Source organism: Tigriopus californicus, chromosome 8, assembly GCF_007210705.1.
Source record: "Tigriopus californicus strain San Diego chromosome 8, Tcal_SD_v2.1, whole genome shotgun sequence".
In the NCBI taxonomy this organism is placed as follows: domain Eukaryota; kingdom Metazoa; phylum Arthropoda; class Copepoda; order Harpacticoida; family Harpacticidae; genus Tigriopus; species Tigriopus californicus.
The window spans coordinates 10,696,375-10,719,313 of record NC_081447.1 but is presented as its reverse complement, the minus strand read 5'-3'; the positions used below and the strand labels follow the sequence as shown (position 1 = coordinate 10,719,313).

General features: G+C 42.4%; 5 protein-coding genes and 1 long non-coding RNA gene across 7 annotated transcripts in view; 2 read left to right on the top strand and 4 right to left on the bottom strand.

Moving 5' to 3' along the window:
- The window catches only part of LOC131884891 (V-type proton ATPase 21 kDa proteolipid subunit c''-like), a 2,286-nt gene extending 1,581 nt beyond the window's left edge, over positions 1 to 705 (bottom strand). Inside the window, exon 1 of the mRNA XM_059232787.1 lies at positions 696 to 705. Within this exon, the coding sequence (XP_059088770.1) occupies positions 696 to 705 (10 nt within the window). The remainder of the gene's footprint in view (positions 1 to 695) is intronic.
- Positions 498 to 2,833, bottom strand: LOC131885458 (V-type proton ATPase 21 kDa proteolipid subunit c''-like). Its single transcript, XM_059233511.1, has 3 exons — positions 2,618 to 2,833; positions 836 to 1,365; positions 498 to 761 (listed from the first exon to the last, which is right to left on the bottom strand). The coding sequence occupies exons 1-3, from the start codon at positions 2,688 to 2,690 to the stop codon at positions 729 to 731; spliced, it is 636 nt and encodes a 211-aa protein (XP_059089494.1). The 5' UTR covers positions 2,691 to 2,833; the 3' UTR covers positions 498 to 728.
- Positions 2,834 to 3,542: 709 nt separating this feature from the next.
- On the top strand, positions 3,543 to 5,851 carry LOC131885452 (tectonic-2-like). Its single transcript, XM_059233506.1, has 3 exons — positions 3,543 to 3,810; positions 3,878 to 5,502; positions 5,580 to 5,851. The coding sequence occupies exons 1-3, from the start codon at positions 3,622 to 3,624 to the stop codon at positions 5,752 to 5,754; spliced, it is 1,989 nt and encodes a 662-aa protein (XP_059089489.1). The 5' UTR covers positions 3,543 to 3,621; the 3' UTR covers positions 5,755 to 5,851.
- On the bottom strand, positions 5,778 to 14,430 carry LOC131885453 (organic cation transporter protein-like). The gene is made up of 9 exons (XM_059233507.1): positions 12,882 to 14,430; positions 10,113 to 10,216; positions 8,494 to 8,648; positions 8,262 to 8,421; positions 8,049 to 8,187; positions 7,628 to 7,988; positions 7,091 to 7,275; positions 6,847 to 7,016; positions 5,778 to 6,533 (listed from the first exon to the last, which is right to left on the bottom strand). Exons 1-9 carry the CDS (start codon positions 13,332 to 13,334, stop codon positions 6,446 to 6,448), a joined length of 1,815 nt encoding a protein of 604 aa, XP_059089490.1. The 5' UTR covers positions 13,335 to 14,430; the 3' UTR covers positions 5,778 to 6,445.
- On the top strand, positions 7,126 to 21,503 carry LOC131885459 (uncharacterized). Of its 2 annotated transcripts, XR_009373839.1 has the most exons (4): positions 7,126 to 7,266; positions 8,146 to 8,466; positions 18,414 to 18,536; positions 21,150 to 21,503. It is a non-coding gene; the product is annotated as an uncharacterized LOC131885459 (long non-coding RNA). The 2 variants fall into 2 exon arrangements; XR_009373840.1 differs by lacking the exons at positions 18,414 to 18,536; positions 21,150 to 21,503 and adding an exon at positions 8,812 to 9,142.
- Positions 15,472 to 18,578, bottom strand: LOC131885454 (uncharacterized). The gene is made up of 4 exons (XM_059233508.1): positions 18,289 to 18,578; positions 18,122 to 18,222; positions 15,789 to 17,053; positions 15,472 to 15,655 (listed from the first exon to the last, which is right to left on the bottom strand). The coding sequence occupies exons 1-4, from the start codon at positions 18,301 to 18,303 to the stop codon at positions 15,564 to 15,566; spliced, it is 1,473 nt and encodes a 490-aa protein (XP_059089491.1). The 5' UTR covers positions 18,304 to 18,578; the 3' UTR covers positions 15,472 to 15,563.
- Positions 21,504 to 22,939: the final 1,436 nt, after the last annotated feature.

Here is a 22,939-nt window from a genome sequence, read left to right as displayed (position 1 = left end):
ATGCGTTGACTCTGGTTATGGTTTTTGAGGGCGATTGTTATTTTTTTCTATGTAATTGGTGCCTCTCCTTTTAGTGTTTGGTCCTCTGATGCGATTAAGTCCCCCGCCATCGGAAAAGGATTACTGTTTCAACCTGGACGACAACGAGGGAGTCTGTGATCTCTTTGATGTGCTTTAGGTCAAGCCAGACATGTGCCCACTTCGCTGTCACAGCGATCCAAGAAGTACAAAATTCTCCCGCCGTTTCTTCCAGTCCTTGACTGCTCTTATCTTCTCTTATTTTAAGACATCCTCCTCAGCCCTGATGTCCATTTTAAGTGGAATTAGGTGCCTCACAGCGATGCAGTTCGTCTTTCCTCAGCCAAATGTTATGAACTGTTTCGGCCGGTCTCGCTGATGCGAGATGATCTTACTAGTATGAACTGTCCCTTGAATTTGCCGTGATGGCTCAAGTCAACCACTCTCGATCAGTTTGACCAATAAACTAATCGCCAAGATAATAGTGATCCATTTATTGATAGCAAAGGAACATTTCTATGTCTTAAGGGGCGGGATTGTATCCTACAACTAATCAAGAGTTTGGGGGAACCCCATCGAGAGAGCCTAAACCCTTACTCAACGGAGGCAGAATGAATGAATAATGATAGTATTAATAATTGCAATAAGAACAAGTCAACGTGAACAGGCTGACATACAAAAGCCCATAAATACAGATGAGCTCGTGGCCTCTAGTTCTTGTCGCCCATTTTAGCTTTGGAAGTCTGCAAGAGAAAAAAAAATAACATCAAAAACAACCCGTCCTCTCTTCCAAATAAATAAAGTTGGTTCTCCTTACCAGAAGCACTGAAATAATGAGCCCAAAAAGACCAATGGCGCTCCCGAAGATTTCCACAATCAGGATCTTGACAAACAGCGACCCATCTGCCGCATCAGACAAAGCGGCACCCGAGCCGACCTGACCCACGCAGAGCCCGCAAACCAGATTGACAACCCCCGTGGTCAGTCCAGCCCCGAACATGAGGTAGCCTGACATCCAGTTGCGGATCTTGACGGTCTCATCTTGGATGGCCGCCTCCGTGTAGGGCTCGATCTGGCCGGAGAGCACGATGGCAATGATCAGTCCGTAGATGGCCACGGCTTCACAGAAAATGACCGAGATCAAGTTCTTGGTCTTGATTCGAGGGGCTTTGACACCACCGCCCAAGATCGAAGTGCCCGTGGTGTAGATGCCCAAGGCGGCCCCCACCACACTCAATGACACGGATAGGCCCACACCCAAAGCGGCCCACATGTACGGCGAGGTTTCACTCAGGAACCAACCAAAGTCGATGCGCTCGCCACGCCCAGTCAAGACATAATACAAGGCTAGAACAAGAAAATGAGTAATAAGAGACATTTCCGGCTGGTTGGGGTTGTATAACAAGTCCTAACAAAAGATTGAATAAAACTGAAGAGGTTCTCCGCAGCTAGCGTGGTTTAAAGGGTGAAACTCTGGCCTAAAACGACTGAATTTTGAGTCTAAAATATGCAAATCGAGTAAAAGCACACCTTCGTGCGAGGGAGGAGACTTGGCGAATTTGATTGCACAATTTTCTGGTGCGCAAGAAATCCCCGGTTCGAATCTCCTCAATCTTTCTCAAGCGAAAAAGCGAATCAAATATATGAGATGAGCGTTTGTAGCGCCTACACACCAAACATTCGAGGAGAAAGTCATAATTGAAAGAATATTTCAATATTTCGCCGGAAGCAAGGAAAACCGCGATCATATCAATTCAAGGAACGCAATAATCCAACACCAGCGTAAAAAAACACAAAGAGGCTAATATCTTGATAGTTCGGCAGACCTATCGTGGGGACATTTTTTTTTCTTTGATAGCACTCAAACTTACAATACATGAAAATCTAAGGACATTGGCTTGATATTGGTGCTCTGAGAGGAAAGTATATTTCAAATAGCAATAGGCTGTCGCAATCCCAGTGATCCTCTCCGATTGATCCTGAATTTTCTACCAATACGGTCATATATCCTTGGACAAAATAATAGACTCGAACATCCCGAATTTTGTCCTGGAAAATCAACATGTTCGCCGATTTTGACGTGCCTACTCGGTCTCTTTTCCAGTGGTTGCCAATCAACCGTGACAGGTGACGTAACCCACCCTAACCCCCCAATCTTCTGTGACTCAATCCAGGTTCCACCAGCTAGGGTTTGCTCTTGTATCATTTGCCAGTGCATTTCTAGAAATAAGGACTTCAATGGGAGCAAACTCAAATCTCATCATCCCATGCACACCAACGAATGGTGTCATTTCACTTTCAAAGACTCTAGCTCAGAGCTGCACACCTAACCAGCCACGCTGTCCCCCATCTTGTCAGCTCTGAGCCTCTGACCGGTCTGCTGACCTACATCGTCTTCTAGCGCGCTCGCTCTTCAACGAGTTCTTCTATCGAAATGATTGAGTCCATTGCCCAAGAATAATCCTTCCAAAATTTGCCTTAAATGAAGATAACACCCCATTCCATCCCTGGGCCTTTAACAGCACGGTCAGAAAAGTCACCATGAGACAAAAATCAGATCTCGGACAGAGACACGGGGGCGGATCCTGGACTTTCTCACCTATGATGGTGATGATGGAGGTGACCACGCTGCCATAGGCGGTGCCATAGCCGTAGCTCATGCCGTAAAGCATGGTCCCAATGCCGTAGAATGCGGGCGTCAAAGAACACGAAGATGGAGAGGAAGCGTCACTTTTCCTCGAGGACACGAGAACAGATTGTCACAATTTGTTCTCCCTTTCAACAGTTCACTTCTTGTCAGAGCAAATCTCAGAGAGTGGCCAGTGTCGCGGAGTGAGTCACCGATTGGTCCGGTACTTCAAACCAGGACGGAAAGAATTTGCCTCAAACAGAAAAAAAGTTCTTTCTATAGTGATGTGGGATGCGTTTTTGACAAACCATTCTGGAGATGAAGGATGAAAAAAGGGGGCAATGGGGTACTATAGTGCTATATTGGTGGGCTTTGAAAACAACATTTGGCTGACACTGATCCAAGTTGGCAGCACTGACAACTTTGGAACTTCCTGGCTAGAGGTGCTGTGGTCGCTCATGTGATGAAGGTGATGATGGGAAAATCGAATAATCTAGTAAAGAATGTTTTTGATCGAATGACTATGGAAAACTCATTCTCACCAAGTGTATCAATTTGATCTTTTAAAGCATATCTAATCCTCAGACGATAGCTTATGCCGACAATAATTAGGAAAAACGAGGAAAATGATCCATAATGAAAGGTTTAGCTTCTAGGCCCTCTGTCTTCGGGACATGACCCAGAGGAACGTTAAACTTACGTAAATATGTCAAAAACTCAAATCTCTTTTTCATTTATTAATCTACAGTTGCGAGAATATTGAGATTGCTTGGGACTTTTATCAACTATGAATTCAATGGAATTGTTCTTTTACAAACTGTTTTGACGTCGACTTTTCGTCTCCTCTGCACTCATAGCCTTTCGATCCCCGTAATGCGATACGTCATTTTAACTCGCGACATTCCTAGGAACCAATTATAGGGCTCGGAATATCCAATGAAAAAGGGAACATTGGAACTTCATACCTGTCCCAAATGGCCAATGTCAGAAAATCAGTTCTCTGTGTTTGCATTTATTTAGGGGCCACTCTTAGCATCCAGAGTCTGGATTCTCCCTTGCCTTCCACCTTTTTGCAGCGGATTTACCCGCAATATCAGGACCTCGCACCTTGTCCCTGCGACCTAAAAGTGGAACAATGTGATACCGGTTGTTGTTGTGACCTAGTAAGAGAGTGCACATTTTTTATGGTTATTTGCTCTCATTCCCTGGTGTTCTCTTTTGTCATTCCAGGCGTGTCCTGAGAATTATGCTGCCAATTTCACTTGCATTCCCTCATTGTTTGGGGGAAATCATTCCGAAGGCCACTTTTTGGATCACAATTGTTCGTCAATCTTGAATCCGACAGAGAAAAAGTACTTCCACACTTTTCTTTGCATCCACAGTTCAAATTCTCCATATCTTGGTCATTTCTACACGGAGGCCTCCATCTTAATCACCCAAGCCCAATACGATCAAACTTTGGTCCCTAAAAATCTTGCTAACTCAAGAGATACCTTCTCTTTTGAGGATCTCGGCAATCAATTTTTGCCGGATCGGCGAGTCGTCACTTACCAATACGGTTCTATGATTGGAACGCTATTTGACACCCATCGTGGAATTTTTGGTAAACTCATGATTCCTCGTAACTCTTTAAACGGGGATTGTGTGTCGGGTCCCATTGAATTTCTCAAACCTGTGCAATCAAACTGTCTGCAACGGATTAATGAAGACGTTTGTCGTAGCGCCTCATTCAGCCTCCTGGATCATCGGTCATATCTCTCCCAATCTCAGAGCGAGGAAGTGAGTCGGAATTTCGGGTCAAGCAAAACGGCGAGCCTGGCTGTCACATTTTACCGAACGAAAACTCCAGGAAAACAGATGTCGTTCCAATACAAGTACCGGAAAAAGGAGACAAAGGGCCATCGAGACACAATTGATGATATCCTAAAGGAGCTCGAACGGAAACCTAACGAGCTCAAACTATTTGGAGGGTTGTATAAATTTGATGATCTGGATGAACTGTCTTCTAACTCTTTTGAAGAACCAGTTTTCTTTGACTCGGAGGTCAAGTTGTGTAGCAATGTTGTGTTACAAGTGGAATACCAAATTTTCTGGAATGGGACCTCCATTTCTAGAGTGAAAGCAAATGTCTTGCTGGGAGACGTGGATGTGTCACCAGTATCAAATATTCAAAGAAGGTCTTTGAATCAACATTTCAGAGTTGATTTCATCCATGTCAATGACTTGTACAAATCTAGAACTATTCGGAGAATCTCCGGGAATCCAGGCTATGAAATTGGAGCTCCTCTGATAAGCGGAATGTTACATAACGGCACGTTTAAGCGTTTGAACCAAGGCATATCTATTTGGAAGGCAACCCCATCGTCACTTTGCCGTGATTCAACTTTGGTACCAATCGGTTTTGGAACCAATGTTCAGGGTGGCTGTCTCTTGCAATTATCAAGACTGGATTTCAACGACTGCTACTCACTTGAGAACAAAATTCTCAATCTTCAAAGTGCTCTCATCAAGTCTCAGGTCGTAGCTAGAGGGGGAAACGTCAATGGCATGTCTGAGTCGGACTTTGTGCCAATAATTCACGATGACGATGGTACCTACTTAAAGAGCAATTCCACTTTTCCCATCTGCTGGATCCCCAGTGTGCTCTCGGTGGAGATTCTTTTTTCTAATTCGAATCCGAAACCTCTGAAGAGAATCGATCGCATCAATGGAGTTCGTGTGGTTCCCAGATATGAAATGTGGTCGTGGGTCTGTTCCGAACTTGACGATTGCAATGGCCAAAAGTCATTTGAATTGTCTGTGGGGATCCAGTTTGGAGAAATTCCTTTAGAATGGCACCTTCAAAATACCTCCAGGTGAGTAAAACTAGACAATGGAAGTGTTTTACGTCATGAGCGAGAAACTAACGCCCCTTTACGTTTTCTCTCTTCAGATTCTGGATTCGTCAGCATGACCCACATTGTTTGGGCGACAATTGCTGGAAACAGATTCTGCGTCCATTTACCCATCCGCCGCCTGTGGACCATCTCTACAGTGATCCATGGCAAAGAGCAGGTGCCATTGTAGTGACCATTCTGTCACTTTTCATCCTAATAGTATCGTGGTGATTTTTTTCGTCCCATTGGCAACGTGTGGTTTGTTTAGATTTATTACTGAAACTTTCTCTATATCTGTCAAAACAATAAACTGTAAGGGACGAGAGAGCAGACATGATTACTTTTGTATGTACAATAATAGACACATCAAACGATTTAAATTGCAGCAAAAACATTGAAGACGTAATAAGGAACAGAAGAAGTAATACATACAAGTGAATAGAGAGCAAATACATCGTACACGAAGAATTGTTCAAGTAAACCCCTACAAAGGGATGAACGTCGTTCAAAATTGCGAAGATTTTCGCAAACCTTGAACATACCTATGCAGCCTTTTGCGTGTGAGAGAAAAACTAGCTACAAAGCCACAGGTTGGGGAACAAGAAGGGGGTGATTTCAGTCGAATTGAGCTGCTGGGAGGGGCAAATAGCTAAATAGCTACGCTGAAAAGAGAAGGGCAAATCTGGCATGGTACCAGAAAATTGGGATGTGGGAATCATTTTGATATCCCTATAAAGACAATAACTCCCCTTTGCTTCAATGATTTGATCTTTCGCCGAGGTTATTTCTTCGAGGTTATCTCTCTTTCAATCAATGATGAAACTGCAAAGCAATCTTAGTTCTGTTCTTGATCTCACTTGGTGCAGACTCAACTCTTTCCATTTCACTTTTCAATCTTGACGTTTGAGAAATTGAAGATGCTTTAGACTGCAACAGGAGCTTTTCCGTTATGAGACTTCAAATCGTTCAGAGTTGCAGTATGTCCATCCAATGAAACAATGTCTAGCTCCCTGAAATTGAAAAGTAGACCGTAAACAAATACATCTGAAGGACAGATTTTTGAAAAACCTTTTTGGATTGCGATATAGGTATTAAGCAGCCGTCCCTATCTTTATCATTATCATTCCAAAATTGAGGCAGCCCACTCATATCTACTAACGAGCAGAAATGTTATATTTTCTTTCGTTTCGATCCAACTCTTAAAATCTAACTTTCATTGCAATGGTGTCGAAATTTCGAAATTTCGGTGCAGTCACCCTGTTCTCCACATTTGCATCGTTCAGAAAGTGAAAGTGAAATTGAACTGAAACGTATTTGTCTTACCTTTTTTGAGGACAACTGCAGATTTTGAATTGTGATCCAAATTGTTCGCCTTCTTCCAAAGTGTTGGGCAGATGAGAGCACAATGTTTCGGGTAGGAAAAGAGCCGTAATACCACCCATAACCGAGAGTGTCCCCATTATAACGAGCGGCAGAACGTGACTGTAGTTGCCCTGCAATTGAGACCGGCATAGAGAGTTACGTCATGATTTTTAGTCAGACAGAGGCTGCCAAAGTTTATCCTTGCCAAACTATTGATGTAAGGAAAGATGAGCAAGCCAATCCCTGCCACAAACGACGAGATTCCCATGGCCTCACTCCTGACCACAGTGGGCATGAGCTCGCCCGCATAGACATAAATGACGGCAAAAGAGGCGGCAATTTGGAACTTTCCAATCATAGCCAGAGTGACTGTAATCCAAGGTGAGGCATCTGGAACGACAATGGGCACAAGGATGAGATCGAAACCATTCTTATTCGTACTTCCCTCTTGGGTCGTGAGTGTAGAAAATAATGATCCACCCGAACGTGACTAATTGGTTTGGTTTGTCCAAAGATCGTCCTCTCACTTGGCCAAAATCTTGGGAAGGAGAGATTGTAATTCTTCCTAAGGGCCTCTTTATCTCAGCTATTGGTCCACTCAGAAGTATTACTTGGCCTTCCGTACATGCTCACTGAGCATTGCTTAGTTTTTTTTTTCACTTTGATTAGCGTCTCCTTTCTGGCCATGACTGAAGTTTCTAAGCCAATCAACCAATATATCGAGATTTAGACTTGGGCTTACCCAACGGCACAAATAAGCAGCAGATTCCAGCAATACCACCCGTGGTCATGGTGGCAAATAAGATCCATCTTCTTCCCCACTTGTCCATAACGTACCAGCCCACAAAATAAGACGGGATCTCAACCGCTGAGCTGATAAAGAAACCCAGGAAAGAGTTCACATTCAAGTTGGCTGAGTAGAATGAGAGACCGTTGTAGACCATCGCATTGGCAAACCAATTGAAGGTGATGAGCATGAAATTCCTTCGTGCCACTGGGTAGTAAAGCAAAAGGACCAATATACTCGGACTTTTTTCAGACCGAGCTTGAGTGGTGGGTGACATCGGTGGTGGTGTGGGATTAGGGTTGAGAGCCTTTTGTTGCTAGAAATGGAGAACCTATGTGGTATGTTGTATAAGACTAGCCTCTAGCTGTTTTCTTACTTCCATAAACTCTTGAAGGAAATTCGGTGGGATCTGCTTTTTGTTCCACTTGGCTATATTTTGAATAATCACCTCCGCTTCTTGAATTCTTCCGTAGCTCAAAAGCCACCTAGGACTCTCAGGTACAAACCACCAATAGCTATTGAGACAAAAATAGTGAGAATGAATTTAAACCATTGGGACAGCATTTGTTATCGATGTGGTAGTAGTTACCTAAAAAGCAGCACGAACGGAACAGAAGTGACGAGGGCCAGCTCAAACCAAGAGTTGAAAATGTACGCCAATCCTGCCAAAACCATGAGGGCCACGGCGAAGAAGAGACAAATCATCATGCCCGCAAAAGTCCGATAGCCTGGACCCATGGTCTCCAGGGCTGAAACACATGGACGCAATTGGCACTTCAATTTTCTTCCAAGGTGTGAGTATAAATGGAAGAAATACTTACTAAGTATAAACGGGATTTGAAATATGGCGGGAAATGTGAACCCATTGATGGTTCTAAGTACAGTGAAGACGACATAATTGGGAGAGAAGCTGGTCACGATGGACAAACTCACTTCCATGAACAAAAGGCAGAAGAATGAGGTTCGGCGACCATATCTGGAACCCAAAAATGCAGCCTAGAATTTGTACATTCAATTACAATAGACAGACAGTTTTCCATCTTAGTCAATTGTACTTTCATTCTGTGCGGTGCTCTCCGAGGACTATGAGACTTTTTATCTCGTCCGTTAATCTTGAAGTTTCTGTTTGAACTTTTCAGATTTACAAAACACACTCGTTATGCTCCTGTGATTGGCCTCTGGTGAAACTCACGTGAAACCCAAGTATTGAACTATTGACGATACGATGTTTAGGAGGCCTCTCTATAAAAGCAACGTCCTTAGAGCAAGTCGCTTTTCATAAGAGATTTCTACGTACAGTTCTACGCTAGTGAAAGTTCAATTTGATTATCTTCACTAAGAAAACGCATAAAACATCCAAGGAAAATGCAAAAATATGGATTGATGTCCTTTCTCTGAAAGGTATCAGGCAGCTCACATCGTAGAACATTGATTAATTTGAAATGTAACGTTTAAACCGTTCCACTCACATCAAACATCAAGAACAAAAGTGTCTTTACAGCATGCGCGCTCCAGTAAGTGCTAACAGTACGGCAATCATCCTGGATTCAGGAAGAATGCAAGTAGCCCTGACACATTTTAGCTTAGATGTATTAAGATTCAAAGTGTTGTCAACGCCGCGCATGGAAATTGACATCCACGTGCATGCATTTCTCTTTTCAATACAGTCGGATCTCAATTTAACAACATGCTTGGTTGCCAATGAAAATATGGTTAGATTGATATTATTATCAATTTGAAACCATCTAAATAACTGTGTTACTATAATAAAAGTCAGTCTGCCCAGAAAATATTGTTAATTCGAGATTTTTTGTGTTGATTCAAAAATTGTACAGAGGAGATCCGATTGTATTTTTAAGAGGAAATGACCAGCTTGCAATGCAAAAAAAATGGAGCTTAATGACTCTTCTAAAGCTGCTAATTTATCAGCGGATTGTCCAAAATATCTATAGTTCTGTAGAAAGGCAAGGCCCATCCAAATCGAATATTTTATCGAAGACAAACGTACACGTCAATTCCTCTATAAAAGGACCGATCCATGCACGAGGTAACATCTAAAGTCCCATAAATATTGTAGTCATGGCGTTAACCAAATGAAGGTTTGTGCTTTGTTGTCCAACCAGGAAGCTCTTCGATCGCTTCGATCGATTCTTTCCTTTATTGTTTGTTGGCCATTCTGACAAGAGCATGTTAGGTAACGCTTCTCACTACGTTGCTCTCTCGCTGCAACATAGCATTATTAAAGAAACTTCGTGTCATAAGCCACAAACGAAAAAAAATATTAATACGTTGTGTTACAACCTAAACTAAAACAGACTAGGACACTGAATCTTAACCCTACTCCATTACTCCTCCACGTGAAGCGTAAGGCCCATTTACTTGTCCTATTCCCTCAAGGCATATGAGCCTTGAAAGTGTAAATCTGAGTCATTGCACTTACTTGTCGGCGATGTAACCAAACATGATATTTCCAAACAGACTCCCCACATAAAAGAGAGCTGTAGAAGTGGATGGCCACCAATTTCTATCACATACGAGATCGAGCTGAAAGGGAACATTTAAGTGGTTCAATGGGTTGCAAATCAAAGCTTTCTAGTGTTAATGAAAATCTCTTCTGAGAGCCTTTTAATGAAGCTTTAGCCTTCAAGTACTGATATAATGTATGTAGAAAGACGAAATGACGACTAATTCTCGTTATGAAAAGAGGGCCTCAGATTTCAAGCACTTTTGACGGATTTTCCTTGGGAGGGAAATTCACTCACTTATTTACATTTTGCCTCAAAGTTCCAAATTATTGGGCATAATTTGCCTCATTCTGAAGCAAAGCGATAAATTCATGTCATAATTCTAATTTTGCTAAATCTAAATGATGCACGTTTTAGGCGGTGATTTTGATGGAACGATTTTGAAGAAAATAGCACCTTCAATTTTTGTTGCTCTGATAAGACAATTATCAGTTTTCATTGGATAATAAAATGGCTAGCGTAGAAGTTTGTTGCATAGTTCGCCTTCATTTAAAGTAAAAATGCGCTAGATTTGATCGCTTCAATCAATCAAAGAAGGTTTATCTATTGTTGTGACACAATAATGAACAACACAACACTTTGAGACTCGCGCCTACGCGATTGAAATAGCCGCAATCTGAAAAGGCTTGTAAGGGACATCTGAAAATGCCAACTTAATAGTTGAACGCGTTCAAGAACAACTGACGTTAATCCATGGAGTAAAATCAAAGACAACACGCCCAGCCAAACCGCACTGTGCATGCATTGAATTTTGACATTTGTACCATTTTACATGCTTGTTTAAGCAAATAGCATTGTGGTATTCAGCCAATTTGATAGTGCGTTCACCGAATACTTCTAAACATTTTCACTTTGAGGGATTTTGTAACACAGCTCACTCAAAATCACGCGATTATTGAAAATTCAATGAGCGGATGGTGCGAGTTGACTGTGATGTTTGTCTTAGTTCTCCCTCCCCAAAATGCCCAAAATCAGGGTGTCGGACCACATTATTCCTTGAATTTCCTTCACTTGACATGCCCTATGGATTAGTTGATCAAAAGTCCACGGCGTCATCTTCCAAGACTAAAGAAAAATGTTCTATGGTATAAACTAGACTGCGACCAATTTGAATTCGAAAATTTCACTCTACTCTTGACCTTTGGTACAAGCTTTGATTGAAATTAAAGCTCTTGGTAAAGAATAGACACTCTTGAGTTTTTTTGGTTCCAGCAAGGCCGCACAATTTGTCCGATTGGGATTGACTTTGAACACTTTAAGTGATCGGATTCTCAGAACAAAGTTTCGAATTCAGAGAGCCAATACTTGTTTGCCTGCTTTGGCTGAAATATAATAGCGCAGAAGGACTCTACCTGCCCAACACCTTCCTGTCAAATCACCAAAATGTCTACAAAATAATTCAAAACAGTGCTTCATCTGGCTTGGTGGGAGAAAAGCTTCTCTCACAAGAGCTCTGGTTGAAATGAAGTCTATGAAAACCTCATTATCCCGTGATGGCAATGATGACGAATCTCGAAAGTCGAAGACAGTACAAAAAGAAGGGTTAATCCATGCCCCAAGGGAAATCTCTCAAGAAAAAAACCCTGATGGCGTCATTGTTCCACTACATCGTTTCACGTTCCTCCCAAAACTCTGTCGGAACTTGGTGAGTGAAGAAAATGATGCTCGCTGATGCATTTTTATATCCATTTTGGACCAAGTGAAGGGTGCCAAAATTGTGCTTCCCATGAATCTCTTGGGAATAGATAAAACGACAGCCCTTCAGATTCCATTAACATGCCCCAAGGTACTGGCCTAAATAATCGATTGCCTTTCAAGACTGCCCACTTCATCCCTCCCCAAGCAATCAAGGCGGCCGCAAGAAATTTCCAACGCCATCCATTAAGCCCAGATTGACCATTTCTACAACAAACCCCAGCTACATTGTTCGTTCCGCACTTTCATTTTGGAATATTGAACTAAAATTGTCAGCTTTAGCCATCGCTGTAACTTTAAATACCACGCTTTTTGGGGCTATCATAATTTATGAAAAAAATATCCAAATGAATATCCCTTTCTTTTTTATTGATCTCAATAGCATAATGTTTCTATTACAATCAAGACAAGGCATTTGAAATTAGGTCGCTACAGGACTTTTCATTTTTTAGATTACCCCAAATATTTTCGAAGGGTATATAATGTGATCCGATCTAACAACCATAATCATAATAGGACACCCCAAAGAACGGTAATCATCGTCTTCCCTATTTCATCCTGGCCAAATTCAATTTCATTTGAATAATATCGAATCAAAGCGCAGTAAACGTTTGACTCGGTTTCCTATTCCAGGTTGGATCCAACTTTCAAGGGTTTGCAAACCAGTGCTCTGTTAGAGATGGGCGCTCTTGTCTAACTTTGCCTAATTTGATTAATTGCCATTTTTTATTCTTCAAGGCATAACTAGCGGCCTGCACAATGAGATATTCTCGTGAAGCAAAATGCTTTTCTCTTTATTCAGCGAAACATTCTACCCTTTAGTGTTGCAGAGACCTAAAGAGTCTGAAATCAGCTTGTTTCTGAACAGAACCGTTGCTTAATGGCCTGAGAAAACAGCTTTTCCAGAGGGTGAAAATGAAAGATTTGGTATTCTATTGCTGTTGTTTGGTATGTTAAAGGACCGAAAAGTGGTCGATCGATTGACTTACCTCGGTAACTAACGTATTTTTGTATTCACTTCTGTCATACGACCAACCCGCCCTGCATTTGGATTCAGGCCAATCTGGATTGGGTTCTTCGGGCCATTGTTTGCCATTTTGAATGAACACCTCGGTGAAATTCACGTCATACTGATAGCATCGCTTATAGAGGACGTAGTGTTCCCGCCCCTCACCCAGATTGATCCTGGGAATGGACAAGCGTTTGATATGATCCAAGTCTAATTGGGTGGAGGCCCCTGTCCCCGTGTGGGCTAGCAGTTCCGGAACCTTGCACCAATGCAAAGGCTCTGCCGAAAGAAATACTTGGTTGAAGGCCAAAAAGGCTGCTGGCAAGGTGGCTGGGATACACATGAGTAGATAGAGGCCCAACTGATAGCGACCCATTTCGCCAATGTGAGGCAGGACCTCATCAAAATTGATGACATATTGTTTGGCAGCCATGGCTGACGACGATATTGGGAGATGATGGCTGACTCCTATTTTTCAATCACGAACGATGGTCACATCATATGAAAAGAGTGCCTCTACAACAACGCGGCGATCAATTTCCGATTCATCATGTGCGAATTGAGACACTCTGATTGTCTTCATGTTCATTTTGTTAGGGCTCGGAATTTCCAAGTCATCTCGAGATCGGAGCTTCCGTATTCTCTTTGGCTAGGCCATTTCCGTGTCTTTCTTTCTTTTCTTCTCACTTCTGGTGCTTGTCCCTCTTAGTAATTTCTGGTCAATGCTAATCCAAACCAAAAGACGCCTCCTTGATCACGTTCACTTTGAAGGCGCACGATGCCATGGCGAAAATCTTCACTGTTCAGGGGTTACACGAGCTGGGGATGGCATTATTGGTGGTTTGTTGGCCACTTTTAGCATTAATTTCTTACTTTCCTTAAACACTGGAGAACTAGCGTCATGTTTTGGCTCAAAAAATTGTTTGAACTCCATCAATCGTCACTCATCATTCAATAGAGGAATCAGGGGAGCGATCCCGTCGGCACCGACGTTCATGCCCAGATTTCCGGTGTTGGTGGAGCTATAGAGAAGCCACCACCATACCCACTGTCACCACCACCACCACCACCACTCACACGAGCAATAGCAATAGCAACAGCAGAGAGAGTCCAGTAGCCCTGAAACGGCGAGGAAGAGCGGGCTTCGTTGATCCTCCTCATCGGTTTCTCCTTCCACACAGGCTTTTGATCCTCATTTCTGGTCTCTGTTGCACATTTTTCGAGCTGCTGGCTGATTCTTTGTTAAAGCCCGTGAAGCCTTAAACTGAAGAGGCGAAGCTCACCCCACTGGCAATGACAATGATCCTCTTTCCTCTACTCAGCTCTACTCAACTGGTGTCAGATTTGCGGGATCGAATGTCAAATTTGATCCTTCTTCTCACTCTATTTCAACACGAGTGGGCCCCACTCCTGACACACGACGACTTTGTAGGATAAACGGAACTTTGAGCTTGGAGCCCGATATCGTCAAGAAGCAAGTGTGCTTTAGGTGACGCCCTGGCCCTAACTGACAAGATCGTGACCCCAAAGAATGCTTCTTTTGCGACGAACGCGACGACAACAATAACAACAGCAGCAACAACATCAGCATCTATGAGTGTGGATGTGCGCTTGGGTGTGAGCCCCATATATGCATAGTTTGTTGGTATGGTACGCAGAGTTCAAATGCAGTAGAGAGGGCAGATGTACTACACGACTTACTCTATGCAGTACTGTACACAGATACACATGTACTGTAAATGTGCTACACTCAATGGCTTCGACTGAGCATGAGGATGACTTGATTGGCCATGCGGCGGGTGCACGTGGTGTTGATGGTGGGTAAGAAAACTCGCATTGTGCGTAAATTCGTGGGATAAACATAATTGGACTTGCTCAAAACTTGAATCGCTCCAGACGATGGCTCTGGAGCTTAACAAACCAATTGTCCATGATGCCGTTGCGACGATCATCTTGATCGCTTTGAGAGAATCGAGCGGGCAGAGTTTCTTCAACATCAACCGCCGTGATGAAGATTGAGATGTCGATGCTCTTTCCTCAGCCTTCATACCAGAACAGAGCCCCGAGGGACGTGAGTCAAGTGACATAAATTTCGTACAATGCCTGGCAAACTGGCATTAACACTTGAACACAATTGCTCTCTGAGCTGTACAACGACGCCCTGTCAGTCCAAATTAATAATGGGCAATGTGGATACAGATAGACATCATGGAGGGGAGGAGGCATGCGTATGGAAGAGGTCTTTGCCAGCCAAGCTCCAGTGTGACTCCGTGAGAACGGAACTGAAGCAATGACATCCCCGAGGAAACTACCAAAATGTCGCTTTTCAAATATTACGATTGGCTGTGTGATAAACTGATGGGAACGAGTCATGATTTACGAGCGAAAATTTTTCAAACGAGCTATGCGTGTTTGATGTCAAACAATGGAAAACAAGTCACTTCTGATTTTGAATACAATGTTCTAATGTTCTGGGGTTCTACGTATAAGTAGAGGATCACTCCACTCATCCAACTCAGATGAAGGGTGTTATTCATTTCTTCGCTGTTTGAAAGCGAAAAAAAGACGAGAACAATTTTTTGACAATCTTATTGCTTTTTGGGTCCGTTTTTCATTCGTTCAAGTGAATATTGTGTATGGCAAAAGTGAGAACCGATCCAGTCTATTCTCCAATAGATTGCTTTTGATACGAGAATCCGCCCGCTGATCCGTGGTGTACATCAATGCTGTAATCGACGGTGGTTCGGGGTGTTCCTGAAAATTGAAAACACTGTTCACTGGGAGATGAGCAATTTTACGCTTTAAGCCCGATTTGTCCGGTTGATCTAACCCGAGTAACAACATTTCTGTGTTGTATGGTTTCATATCGAAAGGTTCGCTTCCTTACCTGGATAATAGAGCGTTTCGAATTTGTCATCCAACGGACGCTCTTCAACCAAAGCGGAATGAGTATCCTTCCCAATTTGGTTCGAAACAACATGTGTGTATGAGGGTCTGTTATACAGTGGCACAATGGGCAGGAAAATGGTGGGACCGTACTCAGCCACGGGTCCTTCCGACTTGTGATCTTCGAGATTGTGTCCATAACTGAAACCACTCTCCACATCACTGATTTTAATCATCTCCGTCAATGAAGTGGGAAAGGGAAGTTTGAAATCTTGGTGAGGGTGGTAATCATTTCCAATGTCGTTGCCGTCCACGTCGACGTTAGTAGCATCATCATCATCATTATTGTGCGTGTTCAAATAGATGTCTGGATCAGATGGTCGAGTCAGATAGTTCCTGTACAGATCGGGTGGAGAGGGTCGAAATCCTTTGTACTTCTTCCCGGAACTGAGGGTTGAAGTGAAGTGGCCGACCTCACTCGGGTGATGCTTGTCGCGGTTGACAAGGTCCGTGTACCTCACGGGATGGGAATGATGATGTCTTTGGGGCCTAGTCCTTGGTTTGTATTCCGGATATGGTAGAGGTGTCGACTTTCCGAGATGCTTTAACCTGGGTTTGTAAACGGGTCCCAGCACTTGCTTGCCTCCTACGTGTTGAGAGACGGAGCTTCTAAGTTCGGGCATATTTTGGGCATTTTTGGGCCCTGTTGGTTGAACGGGTAGTTTTTTCCTCCTTCGCTTGGGCAGTTTGGCTTGGGGCCGGAACTTGAAACTTGTGGTGGGTGTGCCGGGTGTGCCACCCCCTGCAGCAAATGGACCCTCGGGATCTTTTCCCACCAATGCGTCCAAGGAGAGTGAGTTGGTGTGTCTCTTTCTTTGAGGTTTGCGTGTTTTGTCGACTCGGAATTGATTTCCACCCCGTCGAACATGTCGTCGTCTTGATCGATTCAACTTCGTTTTCCTTCTTCGTGAATGCTTTTGGCTTTGGCTCCTTCGTTCCCCAATTCGGCCTCCTTTATTCCGGTTTGGCTTCGATTTATGTTGCGACGTTGAGATGTTGGAGGTGCTCACAGACGAGCTCTTCTGAGGTTGCAATTCATTCTCAATTTGGTCAATCTCGTCAGAGATGAACTCCTCAATAGCGGAGTACAACGAAAGATCGTTGGAGTTGGATGCGACTGCCCTGATGAGGTTTTGCTCGCCGCTTTGAATTGCTCGTTGTAATCTGATGTTTGAATCATCAGATAGGAGAAGGTTCTGCTCGATCCTGATGAGAATTCGAAAAAGAGGAAAATAATGAGAAGTATCGAACAGAAACTCACCCCTCGGTTCTGTTGGTGCGTAGTATATTATTAAATGCTAATTCTTTGAAAGACATTAATTTGCAAATTATAATTTTGGTACATCTGTCGCCTTCCGTTTCATTAGTATTTCTAAAGTAATCAAAAATTAATCGATCGTTCCAATACCTTTGTAAAACTTTTTTTATTTATTTAACAAACGAAGTAGCACTTAGTACTTATTTATTGCTCTGAATAAGATGCCAACAAAATCTGCCACTGTAGTTACCTTCTATATGATGTTTTTCCATTGCCACTTTGTATTGAAATGAAAGCAAAAATTGTTAGCTTCAATTATAAAGCAAGGACAGAGTCCAGGTTATGGCCTTGAATAAATGGACCTGAACGTACAAAGATCTTGTGAAGAGTAACCAAAATGCTTCAGAGAAATGAGTAGTCCCTGAACATGATTGCAGAACTGCAACTCTTGCATGTTTTTCCAATCATTCCTCCCAATGATTGGCGAGAGCTGCTTTTGTCCGGTTTGGAGGTAGCCTTGCGCTTTATCTGGATCATATTCACGACTTCTGAATGACGATCCCAACCTTTTGATTCGGATATGAAATATGACCAAAACATGATCTGCCATGTCTCAATGCCTGTTTGTGTCAATTGTTTGCATCTCAACAATGGAAACATTCCGGAGGGGTAACGGAACAGGTCCTTTGACTTCCTGATTGGTTTAAAGTGCAATTAGGCTCGCAATAGATTTGCCAAAAATGGACCACGGATTTTTTGATCGGCCACGATGTTAAAATGCCGCCGAAATTGAAAGTTTGAGTCATGAGTGCGTCAAAAAAATTGCAAAAGATGTCGTTTAGATGAAGATCTTAGCTATGGCTCAATTGCCATTTCTCTCTCCTGAACGAGTAGTAAGTAATGCCGAAAAGTGCAAAATCGACTTCGACTTGTCCATCCACCCCAATGAACGATGTGAAGCCATCCTCTTAATCACCAAATTTACTGGGTTAAGTGATCAAATGCTTTTCTCCTACCTGGGCAATTTATCGTCTTGGGTTGAGTCCAAGCCTCTTGATACGCGAACCACGGCAATCAAAATCAAAAAGATTCCCACCAAATCGAAAAAGTTCCGTCTCTAAAATGGCCGGGAAGTCAGATTAGGGGATGCAAATGCTTTTCTTTACTCTACATTGAACATTACCCAAGATTTGGCCATGATCACTCGCAGGTCAAGATGGGGCCACAAATTTCATGCTGATGTGAAAAGTTAATCCTGAATGCACCGAATGAATTCCTGTTGACACCAATGATCCGCTTTGTTTTCAGAAGAAGAGCTTGACAAATGGATGGAGTCACACGCCAAACAACAAACTTTCAATTTCTACTCCTGATCGAAGTCACAACTCACTCTGGTTTCTTTACTGGACTGCTGTTACTGCAGAGGCACAGGTAATGATGCTCAGGGCCCATGGAGTGTTGTCGCAATACGTCCAAGTTTGCAACTGAGATTTCATGTGCCTTTTTGGACCAATTTGGCATTAAACGCCAATGTGATCTGCAAGCGTGGCTTGGCCAGAGTTCTACGAACGAACCTAGGGTACGTACTACTGTGCATGAATGCAGTCCATGACAAACCGGGAGTTGGTTTCGGCCGAGAAGCATCTTTTCGAACTCTTCTTCCTCGTGAGTGAGAAGAAGAACACGTTGTGGTTCGTTGCTATGATTGTCATTGAAATTTTGACAATGGTTAAGTGGCTCCTGCTGCTTGGTAATGACTGATTTGTCAAGAAAGTAATTGGTTAAGTGAGTTTTTCCGGTCTGAATTGATATGAAACAGAACTTTGTGAAATTGAATCTGCCTGATCGAAATGGGTGTCAGATGAATGGTATTTGATAATTGATACTCAAATGGTGGCAACGTCAGGTTTTTATCACATGCGGAAGCACTTATCTTCAGACGCTTGTCCCATATTCTGTACGTCAGGATTTCTACGTTTTCGGTTGCCGCTCAAAACCAAGGAAGTCAAGCAATTGAAGACATTAGACCATGGGTTTTCAATATGAGAAGGTTGTTTAGCTTAAAGTTTTTAGTTTGAAGGCCTCTCGGCACCTCTGAGTAGCATTTTTAGTTTCTCCTCATTTGCTCGCATCACATATATAATACCTTCTAAGGGAAGCTGACTTTAGAGGAAGGAGTGAGGTCGTGAGAAAGTAGCAAAATGTGGTCTAAGAATATCTAATCCCTCCTGCCACCCCATAAACTCAGAGACAAGGGACAAGATGGGTATGGGGCTTGTCAAGTGAACGCGTTCATGAACAACTGACGTTATTCCATGGAGTAAAATCAAAGACAACAAGCCCAGCCAAACCGCACTGTGCATGCATTGATTTTTGACATTTGTGCTATTTTACTTACTTGTCTAAGCAAATAGCATTGTGGTATTCAGCCAATTTGATAGTGTGTTCACCAAATTACGCCAAACATGTTCATTTTGTTAGGTTGTGTAACGCAACTCAATCAAAATCATTCGATTATTGAAAATTCAATGAGCGGATGGTGCGAGTTGACTGTGATGTTTGTCTTAGCTCTCCCTCCCCCAATGCCCAAAGTCAGGGTGCCAGCCCACATTTTTCCTTGAATTTCCTTTTCTTGACATGCCCTATAGAGAAGTACTTTGGTTAGTCTGGCTTTGAATTTAAAAGGAATAAATGCCTTTCTTTTCTTTTGAGAAGTAGCCTAAGCTCGACGCCCTTTTACAACATCGAGCCCGGACTCTACAAGGGACTTTTTCCCTGGTTTTAGAAAATACTTTTGCTTTCCATTCTGGGTTGACTTTGGCAAAGTTTGGTCAAACTAAGCCAATTAACTGCATGCAATCGTCTACGAGGGAGTCTGGTTTTGTCCATTTGATGAACCTCTCAAGTTCAAACATTTAATGACTCGTCCCATCACAAGGGAAAATGACCACTTATTTTTAAGGGGTAATCTGGCATATTCAGCGAATCATCTCGGTAACCAAAAGGATTCATTGCAACTCAGGCAGGATCCACGAGCCGGATGTGAATATCACGTCCCCGTCGGCACGCTCACTCCATTTATAAATGAAATGTCGAAAGATTATCCTTAGCTATGGGCCAGATTCGCATCTATGTATGTAAGCTCCACTTACGTTTGATTAAAATGAATTCCAAGAGTTTTGACGCCAATGCTCCTCGTGCCGAAAGGGATTAATTTTTTTTTGCCCTGTTTTAAATCAGAAAACTGGAGAGCTCACTTAAACTACGCTTTTGTAAACTACTATTGTTCCGAATTAAAATTTATCTAAGGTATGCCAAATTCGTAACTATGTATCGGGGAACTTTCTGACACCAAAGAATCGAGAAGAATCAGTTTTATGTTGGTGGCATTCATGACTAATTCATAGAAGTAGAGCACAATACTGCAAGTCACAATTTCACCAAGTTGCGACTATCGCGTTCTGTTTCTGAATTTGCTGGAAGTTTTTTTGGCATATTGATGTTAAGTCGATAGATTATTCCCCTGATTTTTTTGTGTAGAAATTACTGGCAAACGCTATAATCATACGTAGTATAAAAATCATGCATTCAGTATTATTGCAGATTTGGGACAGTATGGCAAAAAAAACAAAGCAAAAGTTGGAGTTAATAAAGGGATAGTTAACCCCTAATATGTGTTTTAAGATACATCCTGCACTTATACGAACGACATCTGATTGCATCCAACAGCAAACTTATTCCACTGGCGCACTGGTCACTGATTTTTAATATATTCAATAATTGCGTTTAAGTATAGTTCTGTTCGTGCCAATTTAATCTGTGCATTGAAAGTAACCTGCAAAGTATTGCCTTTACTTCCTGGTGACCACATGGCGCCCAACCCCTATAAATGAGTTTAATGGAAGTCGATCGAACCGTCGATAAGAATCAGAGTTCAGGGTCCTTGGTTTGGGATTGTTGAAGAGCGTGCGTCAAGTGCTAAGTGGTTCCTTATTTTTTGTTCCACCCCATTATTCTATTGATCTGTTCTCTCAACCTCTCTAGCTTGAAAACTCGTTAGTGGTCAAGAGGAGGAAGAAGGAAAGAGAAAGGAAGCCGAATCATCCTCCTTAACTCTTGGGTGACCTCGCCTGGTTATCAGGGTAGTCTTCAGCCTCAGTCAGAGTCTCATTGCATCAGTCAGTGATGGTATTGTAACAATTGGGAAGAGTTGTGGAAGTCCTAAGTGGAACGTGGACCACGCTTCAAACTGAAACCGGTTTCTTAAAAATTGAGAGATGTTCACCATTCCAAATCACAATATGTAAATAGAAACATTTGTACTTCATTCGCCATTTTATGAAACTATCATTTGACATTCATTGTTAGTTTATGAAGCAAAATGAAAAGAAATATAGAACCGACTCCTGATAGTTTTCTTTGTTGCTACTTCCCGCGCTCAATTGTCATCTGGGGCTGTTTTCAATGGAGCACACACGCCTTTAATGATTCACACTCAGGATCTCAGGATCCAATAATCGAAGGCTATTCGAAGAAAAGGTTGGAACAATTTTCCGAGGCTCGGATCTTCATACTCATGTTCATTTTTGAAATGAAGGCCGTAGTTCAGCCAACTCTTTCTGTCTTTACAGTGTCCGCCCTTTTTCAAGTGGAGTTTGATAACCGTCGTTCATTTGTTTCCTGATTTGAAAAATGCATATTGCCCGTCAAAAACAAACTGCGACGTGTTCACGTTATTGCATAAGAAAATACCTTGAAACTATGTGTTTTGGAATTACAAAGTCAAACAAGATTGTTTTATTTTCAACGCTTTGGCAACCCTGAGAAGAAAATATTTACCACCAGGTGTATGAATCGAAATACACAAATCAAGACATTAATGGATACCACTGAAACTATTTAAGCAAAGTTGTCTGATAACTTCGCAACATTGGTTTGGGAAGCCACTCGTACTTTGTACGAAGAACTATGACTTCCGAAGAATATTGCCTCGAGCTGCCCAAACATTAGGAGTTTTGTATCTCCCTAAAATGTTATGAGACGTATACACGTAGATAACTTTGAAAAAACATCGATAACTGACCAGAAAAAAACAAGAAGTGTTTAAAACTTCAAATTCAACACAAAGCTTTGCTTAGCAATCCGATTGACCCGAGCACAGTCGGATTGGATATCGAACCTTTTATGGTGGTTAACCAAGGATTTTCCGACCAGCTTTTTCTTTTTGGGCCCTCCTTAACTTCTTTCACCCCTAAAAGAACCCCTAACCCCAAACTTTTTACTCTCCAACATACTTTCTTAGCTGCTAGGGTTCATGTCAGCCGTTGGGTCAAATTTCCGTATTTAGATCCTTGATGAGACAAGAATTAAACCCACTTGAGACTCTATATTGCACTTTGCATTCAACCAACAAAAGGCAAGGCTAGTGTCCATTCTTTTGTGCACTTCCTTTCCGCTACTGGGATTGGAATCCTAACACGTCAAGACAAAATTCATTCAAAGCACTTAACTTTTATTTCCGTATATTATTTGATCGACCAATTAGAGTTGGCGCATCTGGCTAGCTTTTGAATATAGGGTTGATTAGGATTAGATAGTCAAAAAATTGTCCAAGCCTGACTTTAATCCTGCTACTGGGTCAACACCTACATACGCCCTACGAATATTTGAAGGCAGGAAATTGAACAATGAGAGGACCCGAGAAAGAAGAGAAGCGGGCTTCATTGTTCGAACTAGCCTGGATTCTCGAGGGCTTGAAGGTGCTCTCAAAACGCACATTAAGCCTCTGCGGTCACTAGACTTGACCCTAAATCCTGGGTTGGGACAAAGCTCAT